The sequence below is a fragment of the Leiobunum rupestre genome, chromosome 8 (assembly GCF_980474605.1).
Source record: "Leiobunum rupestre chromosome 8, qqLeiRupe1.1.hap1, whole genome shotgun sequence".
NCBI classification, from domain to species: Eukaryota; Metazoa; Arthropoda; class Arachnida; order Opiliones; family Sclerosomatidae; genus Leiobunum; species Leiobunum rupestre.
In genome coordinates this window covers 18215350-18234239 of record NC_143391.1, presented here as the reverse complement: position 1 = coordinate 18234239, position 18890 = coordinate 18215350, and the positions used below count along the sequence as shown (strand labels likewise).

Sequence of the window (18890 nt, the reverse complement as noted above, 5' to 3'; positions counted from 1 at the left end):
GCGCGTTAACAAGGGCCTGTACCAGAATGTTATTGCACCACTGGTGGATAGTTTTGTAGAATGGTAAGTTTATTATAGATCCCTTTGTCCCTTTAAATTGAACTCGAGACCCTTTTACTCGTAATTTTCCGAAAGCCATAAATAAAACTCCCTGATACCAAGAGTGTGTAAGATTTTATTATATTATTAACTTATGCTGAGAAATAGACATTTCAGACCAAAATGTTTATTTTACAAAAACATAGAAATTGCTACGCATTAAATGGAATTAAAGTTAAAATTAAACTGAATTAAAATAAACTTATAAAAGCTGTAGAGTTTTAAGAACTTTGATTGGTGATAGCATAAGTAACATACTAACTTGAATCTTACATTGAAAGATTTCCGTCATTCATGGTCGGAAGTTTCGAAAAAGGAAAGCCGTCGTACTACCTCAGATAGCAAAAGTACTGCAAGATTAGTGTGATAAAGAACTCATAGAAGTATCTAAGAACTATGTACGATAACATTGTTCTCTGCTACCATCATCTTATACTTCTCCGAATAGAAACGCCCGAAAGTGCAAAAGTGGTTTATTGTCCCTCACTCAGATAGAAGTCTCAAAAATTGGTTGACTGAAGTATTATAATTTAAATAAATTATAATTTACTTATACTCCATTTTTCAAGACTATTTGAAAATTTAGACACCAGAGGTAGCCAGTCAAATCCCTGAGTTTGAAAAGTATAACTACATGATGCCAGTTAGGAGCGACAAACACAGCACCCCACACAAGGAGAACGCGTCAAAAGTCGTGCATTTTCTTGCGTACATTTTTCATTGGTTAGACGCTTTAGCGCCTGCTGCCGTCGGAAGGGGAAAATTCGGAAATTGTCTTCCCCCTTTCCGTAAAACATTCAGCGTAAAGGCTCGTCCACCTTAGGCCCAAGTTATCTAGCGACTTTTAATGCCTCAAACAGGTGGCCGCGGGTTACAAATGCGTAGAAGGGTTGTGGCACCACGCGAGCCAACAGCTTCCTACCCTAACTATTACCGTTAACCTCTACACGTTTTTATGGAAAGAGAAACCGAAGAACTCGGGGAAAACCCCTTTAACCAGTGGGGAGAGAACTTGCAAACTCTACGCGGAAGGAGTTGTTCCGAGTTTTCACCCAGCGCCACAAGCTGGAATCGAACCCGACTCCTCTTGCTGCGAGACGAGAAGTTAACACTAATGAATAATTTGAAAAAAAAAAGATTGATAAATTCCGCTAGTTCAAAATTGTTCCAGCGGGGTAACATCTCGATAGTTGATCGTCCTCGAAGCACTCCCACGCTTTCTGTCGGTTTTCTCGCGGACGATGAGCTTCGGCTTCCCGCGGTACTTGGTCTTTGTGATGGCTCGAAGGTGTTGCTCGTAACTTCGTCGTTAAATTCTGATCCGGCACTGAACCACCCCTTTGTTTGCTCCTTGATATATCCTTTAGTTAGTTAATCAATGTTCCAGTGCTTAAGTGAGGGAAACGCGCTTTTACCATCTCTTCAGAAACTTCTTTAAATCCGAAGTGCTCCGCTCTCCTGCTGAATGCTATTTTACTATGATAGGACTTTTAAATTAAATTTTAAAACATTTAAATGTAGATATCCAGCGTATTGACAGTCGAACACATTTACGTTCGGCCCAAACAGTGCGTATCAATTTCTGCTAATGCGCAAAGCGGAAACTTTCCAATCCAAACGGTATCGGTAAGATCGTCGGCTGTTATCCAAGAATGTAAATTTTTTATCAATTTCTGCTAATACGTAAAATCATAAGTAAGATACTCGAAATGTTTTGTGGAATTTTTATTTATCTACAACTAATTTTGTGGTTCAGTCGCGAAGATAATTTAAAATACACTTTATATATTACGAGCTATATTGATATTTTCGCATTGCGGTCTTATAAGCCCCAGTACATGGAATACTCGTCGTGATAGCTAAGATCGTCGTCTTCCAGGCTCGACTGCGATCTCTTCCACTCGACGAAACTCAAACCAGGGTCGGACGGAAGTCGTCTTCTATTAACCCTGCAATTATACGGGGTTTGAGGGTTTTCGATTCTAATTATATAATAATTAATTGTCTGACCCTCTTTTGGGAGTCGAAGTGGAGGACGGTTTCAGCGCGCGGGAATAGATATTCGGCCTTAATCCAGCTTCCTTTTCCCACACCGTGTCTTGGCTGTTGAGATAAGGAACGAATCCTTCTGTCGATGTGTCTGAAAAGGAAAGTCTCTTCTAATTAGTGAAAACCGCAGTATCCCGTTGAATAGTTTAGAGATATTTACCCGCGACCGACGATGGAGGCGACGTTGTGGATTTTCGCCTGGTTGGTTTTCCGTGGCTTCCACTCCTGGGGCTTCGCGGAAAGTTTGGTTTCAATCTGGTAACCTTTTTAAAACCAATTTATATCAGTGATACCTTAGACTGTCTTCAAAGACAGATTCGTTCGTAGTGTCGCTTCCGAAGTCATCAGAGTTCCACAAGAATACTTCGTCTTCGTCATCGAGCTCGCCCCAACTCTTTGAAGACGGCGTTCTGGAGCTTCGACTGGTTGGTGTTCCGTGGCTTCCCCTCTTGTGACTGCGCGTAATTGGGTTTTAATTTAGTAATATTTTTAAAACAAATTTAAATCAGCGTTACCCTGGACTATATTTAACTCCTGATTTGTTCGTCGCGTTGTTTTCGAAGTCAGCGGAGTCCCACAGGAACGCTCCGTCTTCGTCATCGAGTTCGCCCCAGTCCACGGACGTATCGAAATGATTCTTGGACTTTTGTAATAGATCTGCGCATCACGCGTTTAACAAATTAAATGTTAGTTGGTTTACAATGACGGAGATCCAAACCAGATCCTACCAGGTGCGGATCTCAGTCGCTGAGATCTACGTCTGGCGATGGCCCCGTCTGAATATCTGCGACTGGGTCCTTCTCGCGGGTGTCCGAACAGCGTTCGTGGAGATACGGGTCGTGATTGATCTGATTAGACAATCAAATAATTTCTTTAATTTTAAGAGAGTATTCCTTAATGTTTGCGAAGATACCGCTCCTTAACGTACCCATTAATTTCTTTCTCATCGGGTTGGTACTCCCTCGCGATGCTAGAAAAGACGATGACCTTAATGGGGCTTTCTGTTGGCCTATTTTCAAATGTTTATTAAAAACAATTGCGTTAAAATAAGGAGATTTTTCGAGTACCTGAGCTAGTCCGTCTTTTAGCGAGTCTTTTTGGTGGTGTGCCGGTAAAAGATTTCTTCGTTTCTTCCGAAACGGAACTGAAAAGTTACCCTGGTAATTTCTGGTACTAAATACTACTAAATTATTTTTAAAAAAATATTGATTACCGTTTCAATCGTTTAGACGTATTCGGTTCTCTTTCATTCGACAAACGCCTCTTTACTTGAACGGGAACATCGGGCGAATTGGAACTGTTCGAGAGCTGTCTGCCCTTTTCAAACCTCGCCGCGAGCCTACCCACCCGGCCTTTTTCGCTCGTAGTCGCGTCTTTATACCTCCCGGGGAACCTCGCGCGTAATTCGTTCTCTTGTTGGGCTTGAAATCTAGAGAACCGTTCGGCCAGTTGACGCCGGACTTTCTCCAGATTCCGACGCTCTTCCTCTAGTTCCTCTTTGGTTTTGGAATCTCTGATTTCCCTACGATTTTAATCGATTAAAGTACCGTAGATGAAAAAGAGGTCCCTCATCTTTCTCACTTGTAAGTTAAACCCTTGGTAGATTTCTTCTTAGGGGTTTTCTTAGCGGATTGGGCCGCTGCGGGTTGAGCCGGAGTGTATCGCTTCGCTCGGTCTTCTTCTTCCCGAGCTTTCAATCTTTGGAGGTACTCGTGCTCCCGTCGAAAGTATTCCTGTTCTTCTAAGCGCTTCCTATCTCTTTCCTGCGGAGTCATGGCGGCTCGAATTTCGCTTTTGTTTACGTATTTTATTAACAAAATGACATTAAAATTAAAATTATTCGTAACGACTGAGGGAGTTATTTACCCAACGGTCGCCCAGCGTCCGATTTTGGGTTTCCTCCTCGCTTCTCGCTCTTGCTTCCTGCGCCTCATTTCCTCCTGTTGTCTCCTCTCTCCTTGTAGTTCTTGCGCGTAGATTTTGAGTTTTCGGTCGGTGAATTCTTTCATGGTCAGCATGGTGTCGCCGTACTTTCATTTAGAATAAAAATAAACTTTTTATAATTACTGATCTTACGCTTCCTTCATATCGTCTTCGTGTACCGTCGCGAGTGGATCATCGTCTCCTTGCATTTTGGCCGTTTCGACCATCTCGCGATACTCTTTTTCGTCTTGCCCCCGTAACTAACGAGGGAAATCATCAGAATTGGTTAGGATTTTCGATTACAAATTTTGCCACCGAAATCTTCCCACCTTGCCTTCCAGCTTTGTGAATTTGATTTGGTCCTCCGGAACTAACTGTCTTAAAGCATTGTCCAATTCCAGTTTCCGTTCTAAAAACTGTTGGTACACCTCTGGTTCGTATTCTATTAAAACGCGCGAGGTTGTTAGTTTTATAGTTTTCTCTCTGAAATCGCCCTAAGAGTACCTGAAAGGTATTCAGTTCCGGTGTAACGCCATTCGTCTGCGTGGTGTTCACCAAATACATTTATTAGCTAAATTAACGTTAGATTTAAAACGGACGTTTTGTTAAGTATTTACCGTCGTTGGTTATATTGAAATACCGCGATGGTAACGTGCTACTAATCGAATTTCGTTGCGAAGACGAACTCCGGTTTCGTGACGATGCGCTGGTGTTTCGTTTTGGAGAGGTATGCCTCAATGTGGTGTCCTTCGATTTGTCTTTCATCGTGCCGTTGTATAGTTTTTCCCGCGTTGGCTGGTCTCCAATTTCTATAAGCGTGATGTTATTCTTGGTGTCTTATACGATTTGTCAGTAAACATACCGTCTTTTTCAATAGGATTTCTGTTCTCAGTTGGCTTTTCTTTCTTGGAATATTTCGGCAATTCTGATTTACCTGGTTCGTTTAAAGTGTCTTCGAGCAATTCTGATTTATCTGGTTCGTTCAAAGTGTCTTCGGGCAATTCTGATTTATCTGGTTCGTTCAAAGTGTCTTCGGGCAATTCTGATTTATCTGATTCGTTCAAAGTGTCTTCGGGAAAAACTGATTTATCTGGTTCGTTCAAAGTGTCTTCGGGAAAAACTGATTTATCTGGTTCATCCAAGCTGTGGTCTTTATGGCTCAAACCTAAAAAAATATTATATTTAATAGCCGAATTCAAATTGAATTTCGAAAGTATCCGTGTATTATAATCTCAACTAAGCTGGAATAAAATAATAATAATAATAATAATAATAATAATGCCTGCGCTCGTGTTAGATCTCGTTCTGGAAGAACTATTCAAAGATTGGGCAATTTGTTTGGCCTCTCGCAAGTACTGTTTTTTCAGTTTCATATCGTTCGTGTCTTTCGCTTGTTTAATTTTTCTTAAGACGGCTACGATTTGCCTCCTGTCCAAGGGATAGTGACCGATGTACGAATCCCGTCCCAGCGTATCAATATCTTCATTAATTTGGTCTATTAGACTGGGTGTCCAAGTGAGTTTCGTCTTCTTAGGTTCGTATTTACAGCGCCTCATCGTTTTATACACGTCGTCCAGAATGTTATCGGTCACTCTCGGGTCATTAACGATCATATTTCGAGCTTTTGATAATACGTCTTTCAATTCGTTTGAACCGGATCCACTGAATTCCGAAACTTCTTTGTACAGATGGTTTATCTTTTCTATGGAAGTTTCCTTTGATAAGTCGTTGGTTTTGGCCAAATCTTTAGCCGCGTCCAAAAGTACTCGCCGAGTTTCTGAGTTGGTAGCGTCCTTGGCCTCCTTAATTTTCCGTAAAACGTTCACGAAGTCTTGTCTCTTTAGTTCAAATCGACCGTGAAGTACTTCCCAACCCAATTGGCTCACGTCCGCCACTGTCCAGCTTTTATTGGCGTCACCAGACCGTGAGATTGTGACTGAAGTGTCTTCTCTGGAAGTTGAAGATCCGGATAGAGAGGCCTTCCGTGTACTGTCGTGTTTTTGAGTTGAAGCTGTACTCTTATCTTTGTGACTTGAAGAAGACGATTGGCTCTTGGACTCCGAACTATCTTCTCCGTGATTTGTAGAAGGAAATTTGCGCTTGGAAGCCAGCTCTGTACTGTCTTTTTTAAGAGTAGACGTGGGCGTTGTGACCACATCCGTATCCTTATGGGCAATAGGTGGCGCAGCCGGGTCATCTTTATTTGTCGTAGTCTCGGTACTCGATTGAATTCTGGATTGATCAGAATTCGACGCGCTCGTATTCTGTCTGTTAGCCGCATCTGGTTCTAAGCGCGACTTGTCTAGATGTACCACTAATTTGACCTGCAAATCAACGGGATCATATTATATATCAATTGTAGCCCTGAGGTTGTTTTTCAGATTTACCGAAAACGAAACGTCGGGTTTGATACCAGGTGACGGCTCTCGTTCAGTCATTTGCTGGTATAGTTCTAGATATTCTTTCAAGCCGGAAACTTGATCGAAGGCATTTTCCAGCCATTCTGGAGTAGCTGCTTGAGGATCGAGTTTAAATGACAAAGAGAAGTCTACTTCGGCTTGTAGACTTTTCACAGTAGACTAGTACAGAGAAGGGAACATTTTGTAGTTATTTAGTTTCTGGATTTGTTGGACAAGTTTCCGCAACCGTAGTTTTCGCCACCAGGAGCATTTCGTTATTTGGTTAGAGCCTGCATTTCTTGACACCTGAAAATCTTTGGCGGGCTAATTACGTTACCGTTCGTGGTTCGATTGCTGAAACTCATCCTAAACAGTTTATATAAAAATAATACCACTAAATACAGCAGGGGCGCAGATATAGAGCCCCCAGTGTACGTAACTGCGGGCGGGCTCAATTTTTTTATTTAATGTATTAAGTAGAGCAAAATTTTAACCCAAGCTCCACTACTGCCCATCAGTGGCGTATCCACTCTCTGTTTCAGATTTCCCCTTTCCCCGTTGGTCTACGCCACTGCCGCGAAAGTTTTCAGATTTTAATTTAACTTACAATTTGTACATCCAAGGCGTACGCGGTAAGATTGCGAAGAAATTCGGAATGGTTCATTTAGACATTGGTTCATTCAAGTAATTGTATAAAATAAATTTAGAGATAAATATCTAGATATAAATTAGCGGACCGAAAATTTGGTGGACGTTCTGAATTTTCTGTTAAGCCTTTACGTTTTAAAAAGTACGTTGGCGAGATTTGAAATCGTCAAATTTCGCGCGCTCGAATTTTGTCACGTGAAATGTTTTTGAATTTAAACAATCGAAAAACACAATCTCCATAAAATTAGTATCAGAAAAAAAACCATCCATAGCTAATAATTGAAAAGCTAATTTTGCTAGGAATTCTCGGTTCCAATTAGAAAGGTGTGCGCCATCACATTTTATGGCCAAGAGGCTCTGAACTGTTGTATATTGACCAATATGAAGCCATCATAAACAAAAAACACAAGAAGGTCATTATTAAAAATGTCCAAGAGATCATGATGTTAATAATTTAGAAAGTACTTGTGTTGAGGTATCGAAATTTTTAGGAAAAATTCACTCTGGTAAAATATCTTATGCTGTTCAAGGTAATCTCGAAAACCGTTATGATTTGAAGGTCGGTTCTTATTCCAAAAGTGTGCGCCATCTTTTTTTAGATCTAAATTTATTTCAACCGACCTAATCTGAGCTTATTTGAAATAAAATTTTATGTTGATGTTCATTGAACATTCTTATTTATGATCTTCGTGTTTTGGTGTTTATTTTCTTGACTTCCTATTGGCCAATTTACATCGGTACAAAAGCACTTCGGCATAATTTGCAATGGCGCACACCTTTCTAATTGAAACCGAGTCTCTAAGATCAACGGTTTTCGAAATAGATTTTGAATGACCTTCAGGACATGGTTCAAGGTCATGAAGTTTTGTATCGGCTAATGACCCCCTACGCGTGCTCTGCGTTCTGAAAATATCCAATTCCTAGGAAAAATAGCTTTTCAATGATTATAGCTATAGATCGTTTTTAGTTGACACCCTATATATAATGTAATATCTAAGTAGTGAAAGTTGTTCTTCTATAGGTGGTTTCTATTCGCCTCTTTTCGAACTAAAAGTGTACTCTTTTTACCCTAAAACATTTTATTCGCCTGTTCCGGAGTTTTAGGGATATTTTTTTACTACTTCTGAAAAGGAGGTGTAAAGGAGTAAATAAGATTTTGTCGTCTGCTAGCCAAAATTTATCTGCTAAAAAGGCCAAAGGCAGCTATTTTGAAAAAATGATTTTACTTCGACTAAAACTATTCACAGAATCGGAGCTAAACAACGTCATAGCGTTACTCTTCTTACCCTACTCCGAAATACCGGAACAAGCGAAAAGAAACCACCATATTATTAATTTAAAAAAAAATGTATTTATTTATTTATTTATTACATTTTTTTAAATAATTAACTCATCCCCGTGTTTGAAGTGTTTACTCTTTAGTTAGAAGAAACGATACCAGCGGCGCTCTAATCTGTGACTGCACGGAACTCTATAAAACGCGATTTCCGACTGTTTTGATTAGTTTCAGCTCTTCAATCGACAGGAAAGGATTTTTAAAAGCGATTCTAAAGCGACGCCCAGCTCCGTTACTAGCTCATTTTTCGGATCGTGTGTATATTGTGTCCTTCACGTGTCACGTATGTGTCTATAACTAGTAGTTAACTTCACGGTATACATCGATTAACGTTCTTAAAAAAATCTTAGGAATATTAGCTTTCGGAACCAAAGTGTATCAGGGTGAGCTTTAGTAACGCCGTGATCAATCGTCGGTCGGGGGGCTTAAATTCGTTACCAAAACAGCCTGCGTATAAAAATAGGCGGTTATTTTATTATCTCTAGAGATATTTCGGATTTTTTTGTGCTAAATCAAGATTTAGCCGTATCGAAACTACGGATTTTTTTTGTGCTAAATCTACATTTAGACGTATCGAAACTACGGATTTTTGTGCTAAATCTACATTTAGCCGTATCGAAATTATCAATAACGTCGAAATGTAAGTAGAATTTGCTATAAAAAAACGTAAAATCTATTGAAAGGTCAAGTTTAATATCTTTGTTTAATTTCAGAGGTATGAATTCTAAAGCGACAGCAATTTTGTTAGCGGTGTTGGTGATCTCCCCGATGTTTTACTGCGGGATTATTCCAACGAAAATAGATAAATTTCAGCTAGGACACGAATTGGGTGGGAATCAAATGGTGGCTTCGTCATTCAAGATGAGAACCATGTCCAGCTTATCGAATCCTTTGCGTTTCCTGTACAATCAGTTTCGACCAGCCATAAAGCTAGTCGGCGTTCTCTATCTCGGATTTCAAGTAGGCAACTCTGTCACCAGATATCGCGACAATCACGAATTCAACTTTCACTCGATCTTATAGCTGGCCAATTACTTCATGCCCACCATTTCGGGAGCATTCGGTTCGAAGTCGCGAGATATGGAGCTGTCCCTGAGCGACGCCATTGGCGAACTCGGTGTTAGCGCCATGATGGAGAACATGCGAGACTGGAATTCTGGCCAAGCCAAGAAGACGGTGCCCGCTGAGGTCCTTAACATGTGGGAAAAGCAGTGCAAAAGCCGCGCTACTTGCGAGCTAGGAAGGTCGTTGGCTTTCAGGATGCCGTATTTATCGAAAGTCGTCGGATATTTTGGGCAAGTATAGTTTATTTACTATAGGCTTTGACCATCGCGTTAATTTCGTGAGAGTAATTGTACGATTATTTCGAAGGTCGAAGCTACCGTTCGTGGGTAACTTTCCGGAGGCTCTGATGATGGGCACCGATTCACCCGATTGTAGCGAGATGTATCCCGACTGCCCATATTCGCGACCAACGTCCGATGAATTATGATTTGTTTAGTCGCTTAGTTTTTAGTTTTTACCTATGTTATTTCTTTTATTCGTTATTTCATACCTATGCAATGATGTACAAACCTTTACTTGTGTGATTTTTGGCTATTTTTTATTTATTGATGAAAAGATCAAAATAAACAAAGCATATTTGTTTCTTATAGACTTCACTTTTGAGGGCTTTTTTGTCGTTTTCTCGTCTATTAATGCGACGTAAATAGCTGTACGTCAAGGACTTAAGCTTACCTCTTAAGCTGGTTTCACACTCGGTGGAAAATTAGCAGCGTAAAGTTGAACGTTAGCGGTATATCGAATGGGAATCAATTTTCAGCTCGGCGTTTATTATCGTCTTTCCGGCATATTTTCCGTCGAGTGTGAAACCAGCTTTAATCAGCGTTTAGAATTAAGTTGAACGGAATCTCTTACTAGAGAAGTAGGACGTAAAATTATAACGTGGGTCCGAAGCAGTCAAATAAAATCAAATCAAATCATTTTTTATTATTTGTAACTTATTATTATACATTGTTAATTTGTATGGCCAAGTCTTATAAGACTTTTAGGCCTAGTTTAGGCAGGGTTCATCGGGAAAAACTAAGAAAAAAGCCAATAGAAAAAAATATTTAAAAAAAATAAAAAAAATATAAACAACAACAACAAATGAGAGAGAGAAAAAAAAAGGGAAACATGTACACTTCCATAATTACAAAAACCGATTTCCGTGTAAATCATTATATAAGGTTGATGTTTTTCCTTTTCACTTTTTTCGGGTATATTATAGGTTGCTAATAATATATGTTATACATTTTTTTAAACTGTTTACATTTGGGGTGTTTTGTACATGGTTAGGTAGATTGTTAAAGGTCTTGATACCATAATAAAAAATATATTTTTTTTGTGGTATTTGCAGTCGGCACAGCGAGAAGGTCATTTGATCATAATTGGTAACTATTATTATATGCTATAGTAAATATATGGATTTGTATATAAACATTAAACAGTGGTACGACAGGAACAATTTTCTTCGGCTACAATTTAACCACCTACTAATTCAAAATTTACACTACCTATAGGTATTCAATTATCATACAAAATTCCAGTGTTAGATAATTCTTAGGTATTTCTTGTGTTAAATGACAAAATTAGCAGTGCATAAATATGAATACTTGGAAGCAAGTTGTTATATAACATTTTTGCCTAACTTTGTTGGTGAGCGTTGTTTTCAACTCTACTTCGTCAAACACATGGCAACCTTTTCCTGAACGTATTAACGAAGACGCAAAGATTTAAAGCGTTAACCCTAGAGGAAAATTACTCCTAATTAAAAAAAAATCATCTTCTACTGCATTTTTGTTATTTATATTAATAAAGGTATATAAATATCATCATTTAGTTAGTTTTGCGTAATCAAAAGGATGTGAACGAAAATTATTAGATTTAAATATTTGGCCAACAAAAGCTTTTGCGCGGCCAACACTTTGGAGAATAAATTTATCTTTTCTCGTGTGAACAGGGCCGTGCAGAGGTATCCTGGGGCCCGGGGCAAACTTACTCGCGGGCCCCTTCGTTTTGTACCCCCCCTCCTTTGAGCCATAAAAACTTTTCCCAAGTTATCTTGATTTGCACTCCCCCCCTTGAGCTTCTTCGATGGGCCCTACAGCTACGGGCCCTCTTCGTGGGCCCTTTTCGCCCGGGCCCCGGGGATTTTGCCCCCCCCCCCCCTGCCCCCCCCCCTCTGCACGGCCCTGCGTGTGAACGGTCCTTTACAGATGGTATTCTCTAAAGTATCTAGTACATTTGGCGGAAAGATACTAGCACGTCTTTCCGGTAAATCGTTGGCGGGAATTTCGAATTTCGCCTATTTTCTGTTGAAGTCCTAAAGGTTCCCGCGCGTGCAATTTTAGAAATGTCTATTGCGTAAATTTCAAAATGATCAATGAATACTTAATGTAAAGCTTCATTATAGCGTATTTTTAATATTATGCTCCTAAACAATCATCAAATCACGCGTTTATGTACGCCAACGTGGTAATATCGGCAATACCCGTTCTATACTTACCCTGGACTCGCCAAACCCAATTCGTTTAGGTATCTCTCACTTGTAGTACTATAAATAAATTAATACAATTGTTTTTAAATCTTATCTATGTTAATTAATTAATTATCACTTTGAAATATAACGCAATAGATGGTATTTTCCAAAATTATATAATGCACGCGAGTATATTTAGAAATTCAACCGTAAACAGGCCAAATTCGAAATTACAGCCGCCGATTCACCGGAAATTCAAGCTAGTATCTTTCCGCCAAATTAACTAGATATGTTACCTTTCTTAACCTGCAACTGAGTTATAAGCCTCAACTTTATATGATGACGTCATGAGAATACTCTCTAGGATAAAAATAAATACCATATTTAGGCATATCATTATACCAAAAGCGACATAAGATCAAATAGTGTGTCAGCCCTACCTTTGCGCTTTTTGAAATATCTACTGAGAGCTAGTCTCACCATCGACTACAAAGCCAACTAGATGGCTATGTATTGGAAGCGTTCTCTTTGGTCTATGGGCTAATTTATCTTTCCTCGATTTTATCTCTTCTATTCACTCGAGCACATAGAGATCATAGATATATGAAATAGTATAGATACACAATTCTATGAGGAACTAATACGGAAGTGACAAATAATCAGCCAGGCTAACATCCAAGGCACCACACTTAGGCCTAAGTCATCGAGCGACTTTTAAAGCCTTTAATTCAGCTAGGTGGCCGGGTTACAATGCGTAGGAGGGTGGTGGTAAGCCCTGCAAGCCACGTGAACCAACAGCTCCCTACACTAACTATTACCGTTAATCTCAACAAGTTTTTATGGCATGGGAAACCGAAGAGCTCGGGTGAAAACCCCTTAAACCAGTGGGGAGAGAACTTGCAAACTCAACGCGGAAGGAGTTGTTCGTAGTTTTCACCCAGTGTCACAAGCTGGGAGCGAGGTGAATGTGCTAACCACTCCGCCACCCCACCTTCAACTAGTAGACAACGCGTATTTTCTGGATGCGCTACGTTATAGCGCCATCTTTCCACCAAAAGCAAAAAAATATTGAAGTTGAGTCGAGTAATCGAGTACTTGATTAAGGGGAAATTTTCTCTTATTCGAGTCAAGTAATTCAGAAAAAACCTCTAGTAATATTTTTAACGAGTCGTGTTATCGAGTACTTGATTAGGAGCTGGTTTTATTCAAGTAATTAGCTAGCCTAATTATAGTAATTAATAGTAAAATAACAATACAATAAACATTTTTTGTTACTTAGGAAGTTAGGACTCCTGAGTCCTAACGCCAGCCGACATCCGTACTCGTGAAGAGACATCAAACCAAACCAAACCAAAACCAAAACTTAATAATATTGTTTGGAGAAAAACCGCGCACGCGCACTACGTTTTAAAAACCGAGATCCATCCCCAAGGTCATTCAAAGCATTTGTTGTTTGTACGTCTTTTAGGTACCGTTTATTATTTCCACCCCAAAAAGTTGCAAAAAACCCCTCTTTGAACTTATTAGCTTATTCGAATAATCGAGTACCGGACAATGCAGTTTTTGGGTTCTCGATTATCGACGAATATTTTCCAATTACTTATTCAAGGTCGAGTACTCGACCTTAAAAAATGCCGATTAATCGGATGATTTTGGAGTACTCGCACAACCCTAATCTATGCTCTTTCATATATCTATGATAGAGCTACGTTCTAAAACGCCACACTTGCTAGCGCTGGTGTCGCGAAAATTTTGATGACGTATTCTTTACCCCTTCTCCCTACACTCTCTTAATACTTCGCGACAAGATCTCAGTGGAATATAGAATGATCTGGGACACTTTTGGGTTTTATGTCGCTTTTGGTTATACATGATATCTAACATGTACAAATTAATAGCATTGTGTATTCGGGAATATTGTATTTAAAAATTTGATTTTGACTTTTTTTATCAGTATGGTAGATCCCGTTGCGATTACAGTAGGCCTAAGTAAACATTGTTTTAAGTTTAAATGTAGAAGGGGAAAAATGTATTTATGACCCTCGCTAAAAAATAGCGCAAATTCGCGCCATCTTCAGTTATTTCCGGATTTGTAAAACAGACGCGTTTGGACGTTGCGCGAAATTAAATTCAAGCCACCTTCTCAATCAAACCGAGTTCGGCGGCTGATCGCTCAACTTAGCTTTTGTGCCATTGCGTTTTGATTAATTATAATCAACGTTTCGTCGCTATGAAGATTTACGGGATCTTAGTGGCCTCGCTTCTGACATTGACGGTAGCCGTGAAACATAATTCTACCGCGACGAATCCAACGCGAGGCGTCCGGGATTTGAATAAAGCCAACGGGACTGATTCCACGTCCGTAGCTAAAAAGAAATCGTCGCCGCTTCAAAATGCCGTTGACATCATCGATTTGGTGATACCTTACATAAACTTGTTAGCCAATTATACCTTCCACGTCGAAGAAAGGGAAAAACTCAACGAGGTCATCAGAGGATACCGAGACGTAAGTATTATTTTGGATTCAATTTCATTCTCTTATTGGTGTCTAAGGTCTTTGGCCGACACCATAAGTTTGCTCACAAAAAAATTTCGTTATCTTGACCTTCAATAGCTTGATTTTTTCACGATAGATTAAGCCTTTGGTCGACGGCATGCTGCAGATTTACGAAGGCAAGAAGGCCAATTACGTTGAGTTTCTACTCAGGGCGTCCAAATTAACGCTGTCCACACTGTCCGGCTCTCTGTACCCGGCGGTTGCCATGACCTTATTGGACCTAATTGAAAATTTGGCTTGGAATGGACGGTGTGCCATTACGGACCCCAGGGCGATTCAGTTCCTTCAGACGTGGGAGAAGGAGTGCCGACCGTTAACCTTTTGCCAATTCGGGGTGTACGCCGGACGGAAGTTTCCAATCGTGTCCATCCTAGCTTCCTCTTTCGGGTAGGTCGCATTTTTTAATCAAATTGGTTTTTGGGTGGGTTTTGGTTCCGAATGCTTGTAATTGCACCGTATTCCCCGGCAGAGGGGTACGACTAGTTGATGAGATTTATCGCCAACTTGACGGAAGTAAGAACGACTGACGTCAATGTTTTTGTAAGATTTGTACATAGTTTATAAGAATTCAAAATAGCAACACCCTTTAAACATTAACATTTGATTTTAAAATTAATTAAAATGGCCGCTCATAATCGCTGAGGTTTTATACCAATGCACTGAATTGTTTATTAAAATTAATCTGTACTTTTAACAAATGAACCAGGAATCCATACCTCTACTTGGAATGCTTATCGCGGCAGATTTTCGTCTCGACGGTTTTTTTGACGTCACTAAGTTAACTTAACAAACAACAACGTGAGAGGGGAGCGCGCGCAGAGGTGGTTTTTTCTCTCGTAGGCGGGGCCAAAGCCGTCAGAGTGATCTTACCATACGCGGTACGGCAGGATAAGCATTCCAAGTAGAGGTGTGAATTCCTGAATTAACTGATTTAAAAAATATCCAAAGTTTGAGGGGGTAAACCATATTCTTAAACTAAAGGAACTTTCTTGTTAATTTTACGCACCAATGCTGGTAATATCGCCAACCACGTTAAGGGATAATGTATTAAGTGTTATCATAAGTGTATAATATAAAACATACGTGTGACACTTCCTATTCTTCACATGCAAACGTTTTACTGAGAGATATTCACAAGACAGACTGCATTACGGGCTTGGTCGCCGTTTTGCGTCCGCTCGCTCCCGCGTTAGGCCAGGCGCTCACTGCTCTTCGTAACGTTTCCGTCCTACCTTTCACAAGCCTTTGCTTCGTAACGGAGACAATGCCTTGTGGAAGGCAGGACGGATACGAAACGAAGAGCCAGTGGGCGCCTAGCCTTAGGCCAAGCGCTCACTACTCTTCGTAACGTCTCCGTCCTAGCTTCCACAAGCCTTTGCTTCGTAACGGAGACAATGCTTTGTGGAAGGCAGGACGGATACGAAACGGAGAGCCAGTGGGCGCCTAGCTTAACTCTTAGCCTTTGACAGCGCCTCGCTAGGGGGAGATTTTCTTCTTGTGATGACGTCACTTCGTTACTAGCTCTCAGTAGAATATTCCCTAAAGTGACAAACTTATGGAAAATATAATAGACTTACGGTGTTATTTAACTCTAAGTCTGAAAAACTGTTTTTAACACTTGTTTTTACTTAATTGTGTAGAGCGTACGTTCCGAATATGGCAGACTGGCTATCTCCTTTAATAGTGGGACTATCCAACGAGTCGCCATGCGAGAGAGTTTACACGGCATGTTCCTACGCCAATAAATGAAATGACCAGCAAAAATTAATTTGCTTAATTTTAAAATTAAGAGAGTAAATATATATATTTTTATAATGACGGATAGATTATTTTTACATTTTATGTTGACTGTATATTTATGTAATGATTAAAAACTCTGCTATTAGCAAGTGTTACTTTAACCTAGTTTTATTGTCAAATTTTTTTAGCAGAAATTTATTAGATATTAGGTATTACGATATGTAACATTATCACTCATAAGTATGCTATAATGAAATCTTGTTCATGGGATTTGACGAAAAATACGTCACTTTCATCTCCGTGACGAAAAATACGTTGACAGGGTCATTCCACGACAAATCGACCAAATTTTTTGAAATTTTCCACTCTACCTTCTTAGATTTGGATAACAATTTGCCTTAAGGGTTATTCTGGTCGAGAAATCCCATTTTCAAATTTTTTTTAATGTGCGATAAGCAGTTTTTGAGATATTCGCTATAGAACTTTACCAAAAAGGGCCAAAAAGGCCTGGACACCGAAAACTTGGAAATTGATATCTCCGTCAATAAAAGTCCGATTGTAATGGGATAAAGCTTATTGTAAAGCATTTTTCTTATACAAACCAGCATAAAATTTTAAAAATTCTATATTGAATTTCTCAGTCTCAAAAAACAGTTTAAATTGTATGACCTTTGACCTTTACCTGTGTCCCCAATTTTAGTGAAATAGAAATATTGTTTTTCGAATTCCCCGTTTATGATTTAGTCGAAAAGATCAAAATCCCAAAGTAGTATTTTTAGTTCTTTAGAAATAAATTATTTTGTACAACCCCTCGTGCAGTTTTAGAGATATGGAACTTGGTATACATATCTTGTTAGTCCAGTCGATTTAAATTAAAAAAGGGGTGTAACTAAAAAAAATTTCAAAAGAATTTTTCTCTTTTGCAATGTGTTCCTAAAATCGGTCTGAACAGCCCCTGAATTTTCATGAATCCCAATTTGGGAAAGTGGTCAAAAGTGGTCACAGGTGGTCAAGGTAGATTTTATTTGGAAAATACGGTCGGGGAAAATTAAAAATGTTATCCTGACTTCATGCTTTGAGATAAAAGGCTGAAATTTGGTGAATATACTTCACAGCTATAGGGGATAATTATAGGTTAAAGCTTTTCACCGCCGCCATCTTGGATTCAATATGGCGGACGCAAGTTCGGTGTAAATCTCGGAATATCTTATCAAAAAACCTTATAACATATGCAAATACTCTTGATATTGTATATTATCTATATTTCCGGTTTATCACGGGCTTGAACGGTAATAATATTTTCCCGCCATTCGTAAAATACAATATGGCGGCCGTTTCACCCTACAAGAGTGAGAATCACAATTGTTACTGGGACGATTTAGTTTGGACTTATTCTAAAGGAACAGGGTTTATCTGTTTCTGTATCTATTTACGGTACGGGGCTATACAAATCTATTAGTCCATGTTTGGTGGTACATCAACTGATACTTTGACGGTCATTACATAGCCTTTTTTTTCAAAAGTTGCATCTAAGAGTTCACTTGTGAAACCCGAGAGTATTCCCCTAACTATTTGTATTTGTATGGAAATAAAACGTCAAAAATCTGAACCATAGTGACCGGGGATGGATATTAGAGGGTGGTCCGATAACGATGGACTTAACACCAGCTATAATTTGCTTACTAAATTTAGTACGCTGCAAATGTACCAAGAGGTGCTCCGATAAGAGTTGTCGATGCAAAAGCCAAAGCCTTAATTGTTCGTCGGCCTGCGGACCTTGCCAATTAGCTATTTGCGAAAACTCATTGAAACCGGATATTGAACTCTGATACCGAAAATATTTAAGTTTTAAAATTTTTAAAATAAATTATTTAGGTTAATTTCATGTTTCTTTTTTAAATAGTGTTTATTTTGACGGGAACGCTCCGAGAATGTAGTTTCCTATAGAATAAGCCAAAACTCGGCATAAATCGTCCAAGTAACAATTGTGATTATCTCTCTTGTAGGTTGAAACGGCTGCCATATTGTATTTTGCGAATGGCGGGAAAATATTATTACCGCGCAAGCCCGTGATAAACCGGAAAAATAGATAATAGACAATATCAAGAGTATTTGCATACGTTATAAGGTTTTTTGATAAGATATTCCGAGATTTACACCGAACTTGCGTCCGCCATATTGAATCCAAGATGGCGGCGGTAAAAAGCTTTGACCTATAATTATCCCCTATAGCTGTGAAGTATATTCACCAAATTTCAGCCTTTTATCTCAAAGCATGAAGTCAGAATAACTTTTTTAAACTTTCCCCGACCGTATTTTCTAAATAAAATCTACCTTGACCACCTGTGACCACTTTTGACCACTTTCCCATGGTGGGATTCATGGAAATTTTTCAGGGGCTGTTCAGACCGATTTTAGGAACCCATTGCAAAAGAGAAAAATTCTATTCAATTTTTTTTTAGTTACACCCCGTTTTTAATTTAAATCGACTGGACTAACAAGATATGTTTACCAAGTTCCATGTCTCTAAAACTGCACGAGGGGTTGTACAAAATAATTTATTTCTAAAGAACTAAAAATACTACTTTGGGATTTTGATCTTTCCGACTAAATCATAAA

The 18890-nt window shown here is 39.2% G+C and overlaps 3 protein-coding genes across 4 annotated transcripts; 2 read left to right on the top strand and 1 right to left on the bottom strand.

Moving 5' to 3' along the window:
- Nucleotides 1–1809: 1809 nt before the first annotated feature.
- Nucleotides 1810–7233, bottom strand: LOC149932560 (uncharacterized). 2 transcript variants are annotated; one of them, XM_090156627.1, is made up of 19 exons: nt 7078–7233; nt 6459–6650; nt 5354–6395; nt 4934–5236; nt 4689–4880; nt 4576–4611; nt 4401–4513; nt 4251–4331; nt 4015–4178; nt 3730–3939; nt 3362–3670; nt 3216–3292; nt 3077–3157; nt 2877–2996; nt 2664–2805; nt 2442–2603; nt 2309–2379; nt 2110–2239; nt 1810–2048 (listed from the first exon to the last, which is right to left on the bottom strand). In XM_090156627.1, the coding sequence occupies exons 1-19, from the start codon at nt 7132–7134 to the stop codon at nt 1922–1924; spliced, it is 3609 nt and encodes a 1202-aa protein (XP_090012753.1). In that variant the 5' UTR covers nt 7135–7233; the 3' UTR covers nt 1810–1921. The 2 variants fall into 2 exon arrangements, with proteins under 2 accessions (XP_090012753.1, XP_090012754.1); XM_090156628.1 differs by having other exon boundaries at nt 3077–3118.
- Nucleotides 7234–8617: 1384 nt separating this feature from the next.
- LOC149932559 (uncharacterized) lies at nt 8618–10106 on the top strand. Its single transcript, XM_090156725.1, has 5 exons — nt 8618–8968; nt 9014–9094; nt 9168–9414; nt 9478–9749; nt 9826–10106. Exons 3-5 carry the CDS (start codon nt 9172–9174, stop codon nt 9944–9946), a joined length of 636 nt encoding a protein of 211 aa, XP_090012851.1. The 5' UTR covers nt 8618–8968; nt 9014–9094; nt 9168–9171; the 3' UTR covers nt 9947–10106.
- A 3956-nt stretch (nt 10107–14062) lies between these two features.
- LOC149932558 (uncharacterized) lies at nt 14063–16426 on the top strand. The gene is made up of 3 exons (XM_090155679.1): nt 14063–14480; nt 14608–14918; nt 16172–16426. The coding sequence occupies exons 1-3, from the start codon at nt 14205–14207 to the stop codon at nt 16278–16280; spliced, it is 696 nt and encodes a 231-aa protein (XP_090011805.1). The 5' UTR covers nt 14063–14204; the 3' UTR covers nt 16281–16426.
- The last annotated feature ends 2464 nt before the right edge of the window (nt 16427–18890 follow it).

What these genes read in the sequence shown, in the direction of transcription:
- LOC149932560 (XM_090156627.1), bottom strand. Translation starts at nt 7,134, where the DNA reads ATGAACCATTCCGAATTTCTTCGCAATCTTACCGCGTACGCCTTGGAT. An exon ending in TTTCAATATAACCAACGACG is followed by an intron (nt 4,612 to 4,688) that starts GTAAATACTTAA and finishes AACACCACGCAG; the next exon opens with ACGAATGGCGTTACACCGGA. An exon ending in ACCAAGGGTTTAACTTACAA is followed by an intron (nt 3,671 to 3,729) that starts GTGAGAAAGATG and finishes TTAAAATCGTAG; the next exon opens with GGAAATCAGAGATTCCAAAA.
- LOC149932559 (XM_090156725.1), top strand. Translation starts at nt 9,172, where the DNA reads ATGAATTCTAAAGCGACAGCAATTTTGTTAGCGGTGTTGGTGATCTCC. An exon ending in TTCTCTATCTCGGATTTCAA is followed by an intron (nt 9,415 to 9,477) that starts GTAGGCAACTCT and finishes TCGATCTTATAG; the next exon opens with CTGGCCAATTACTTCATGCC. An exon ending in AAAGTCGTCGGATATTTTGG is followed by an intron (nt 9,750 to 9,825) that starts GCAAGTATAGTT and finishes ATTATTTCGAAG; the next exon opens with GTCGAAGCTACCGTTCGTGG.
- LOC149932558 (XM_090155679.1), top strand. Translation starts at nt 14,205, where the DNA reads ATGAAGATTTACGGGATCTTAGTGGCCTCGCTTCTGACATTGACGGTA. An exon ending in TCATCAGAGGATACCGAGAC is followed by an intron (nt 14,481 to 14,607) that starts GTAAGTATTATT and finishes TTTTCACGATAG; the next exon opens with ATTAAGCCTTTGGTCGACGG. An exon ending in ATCCTAGCTTCCTCTTTCGG is followed by an intron (nt 14,919 to 16,171) that starts GTAGGTCGCATT and finishes TTAATTGTGTAG; the next exon opens with AGCGTACGTTCCGAATATGG.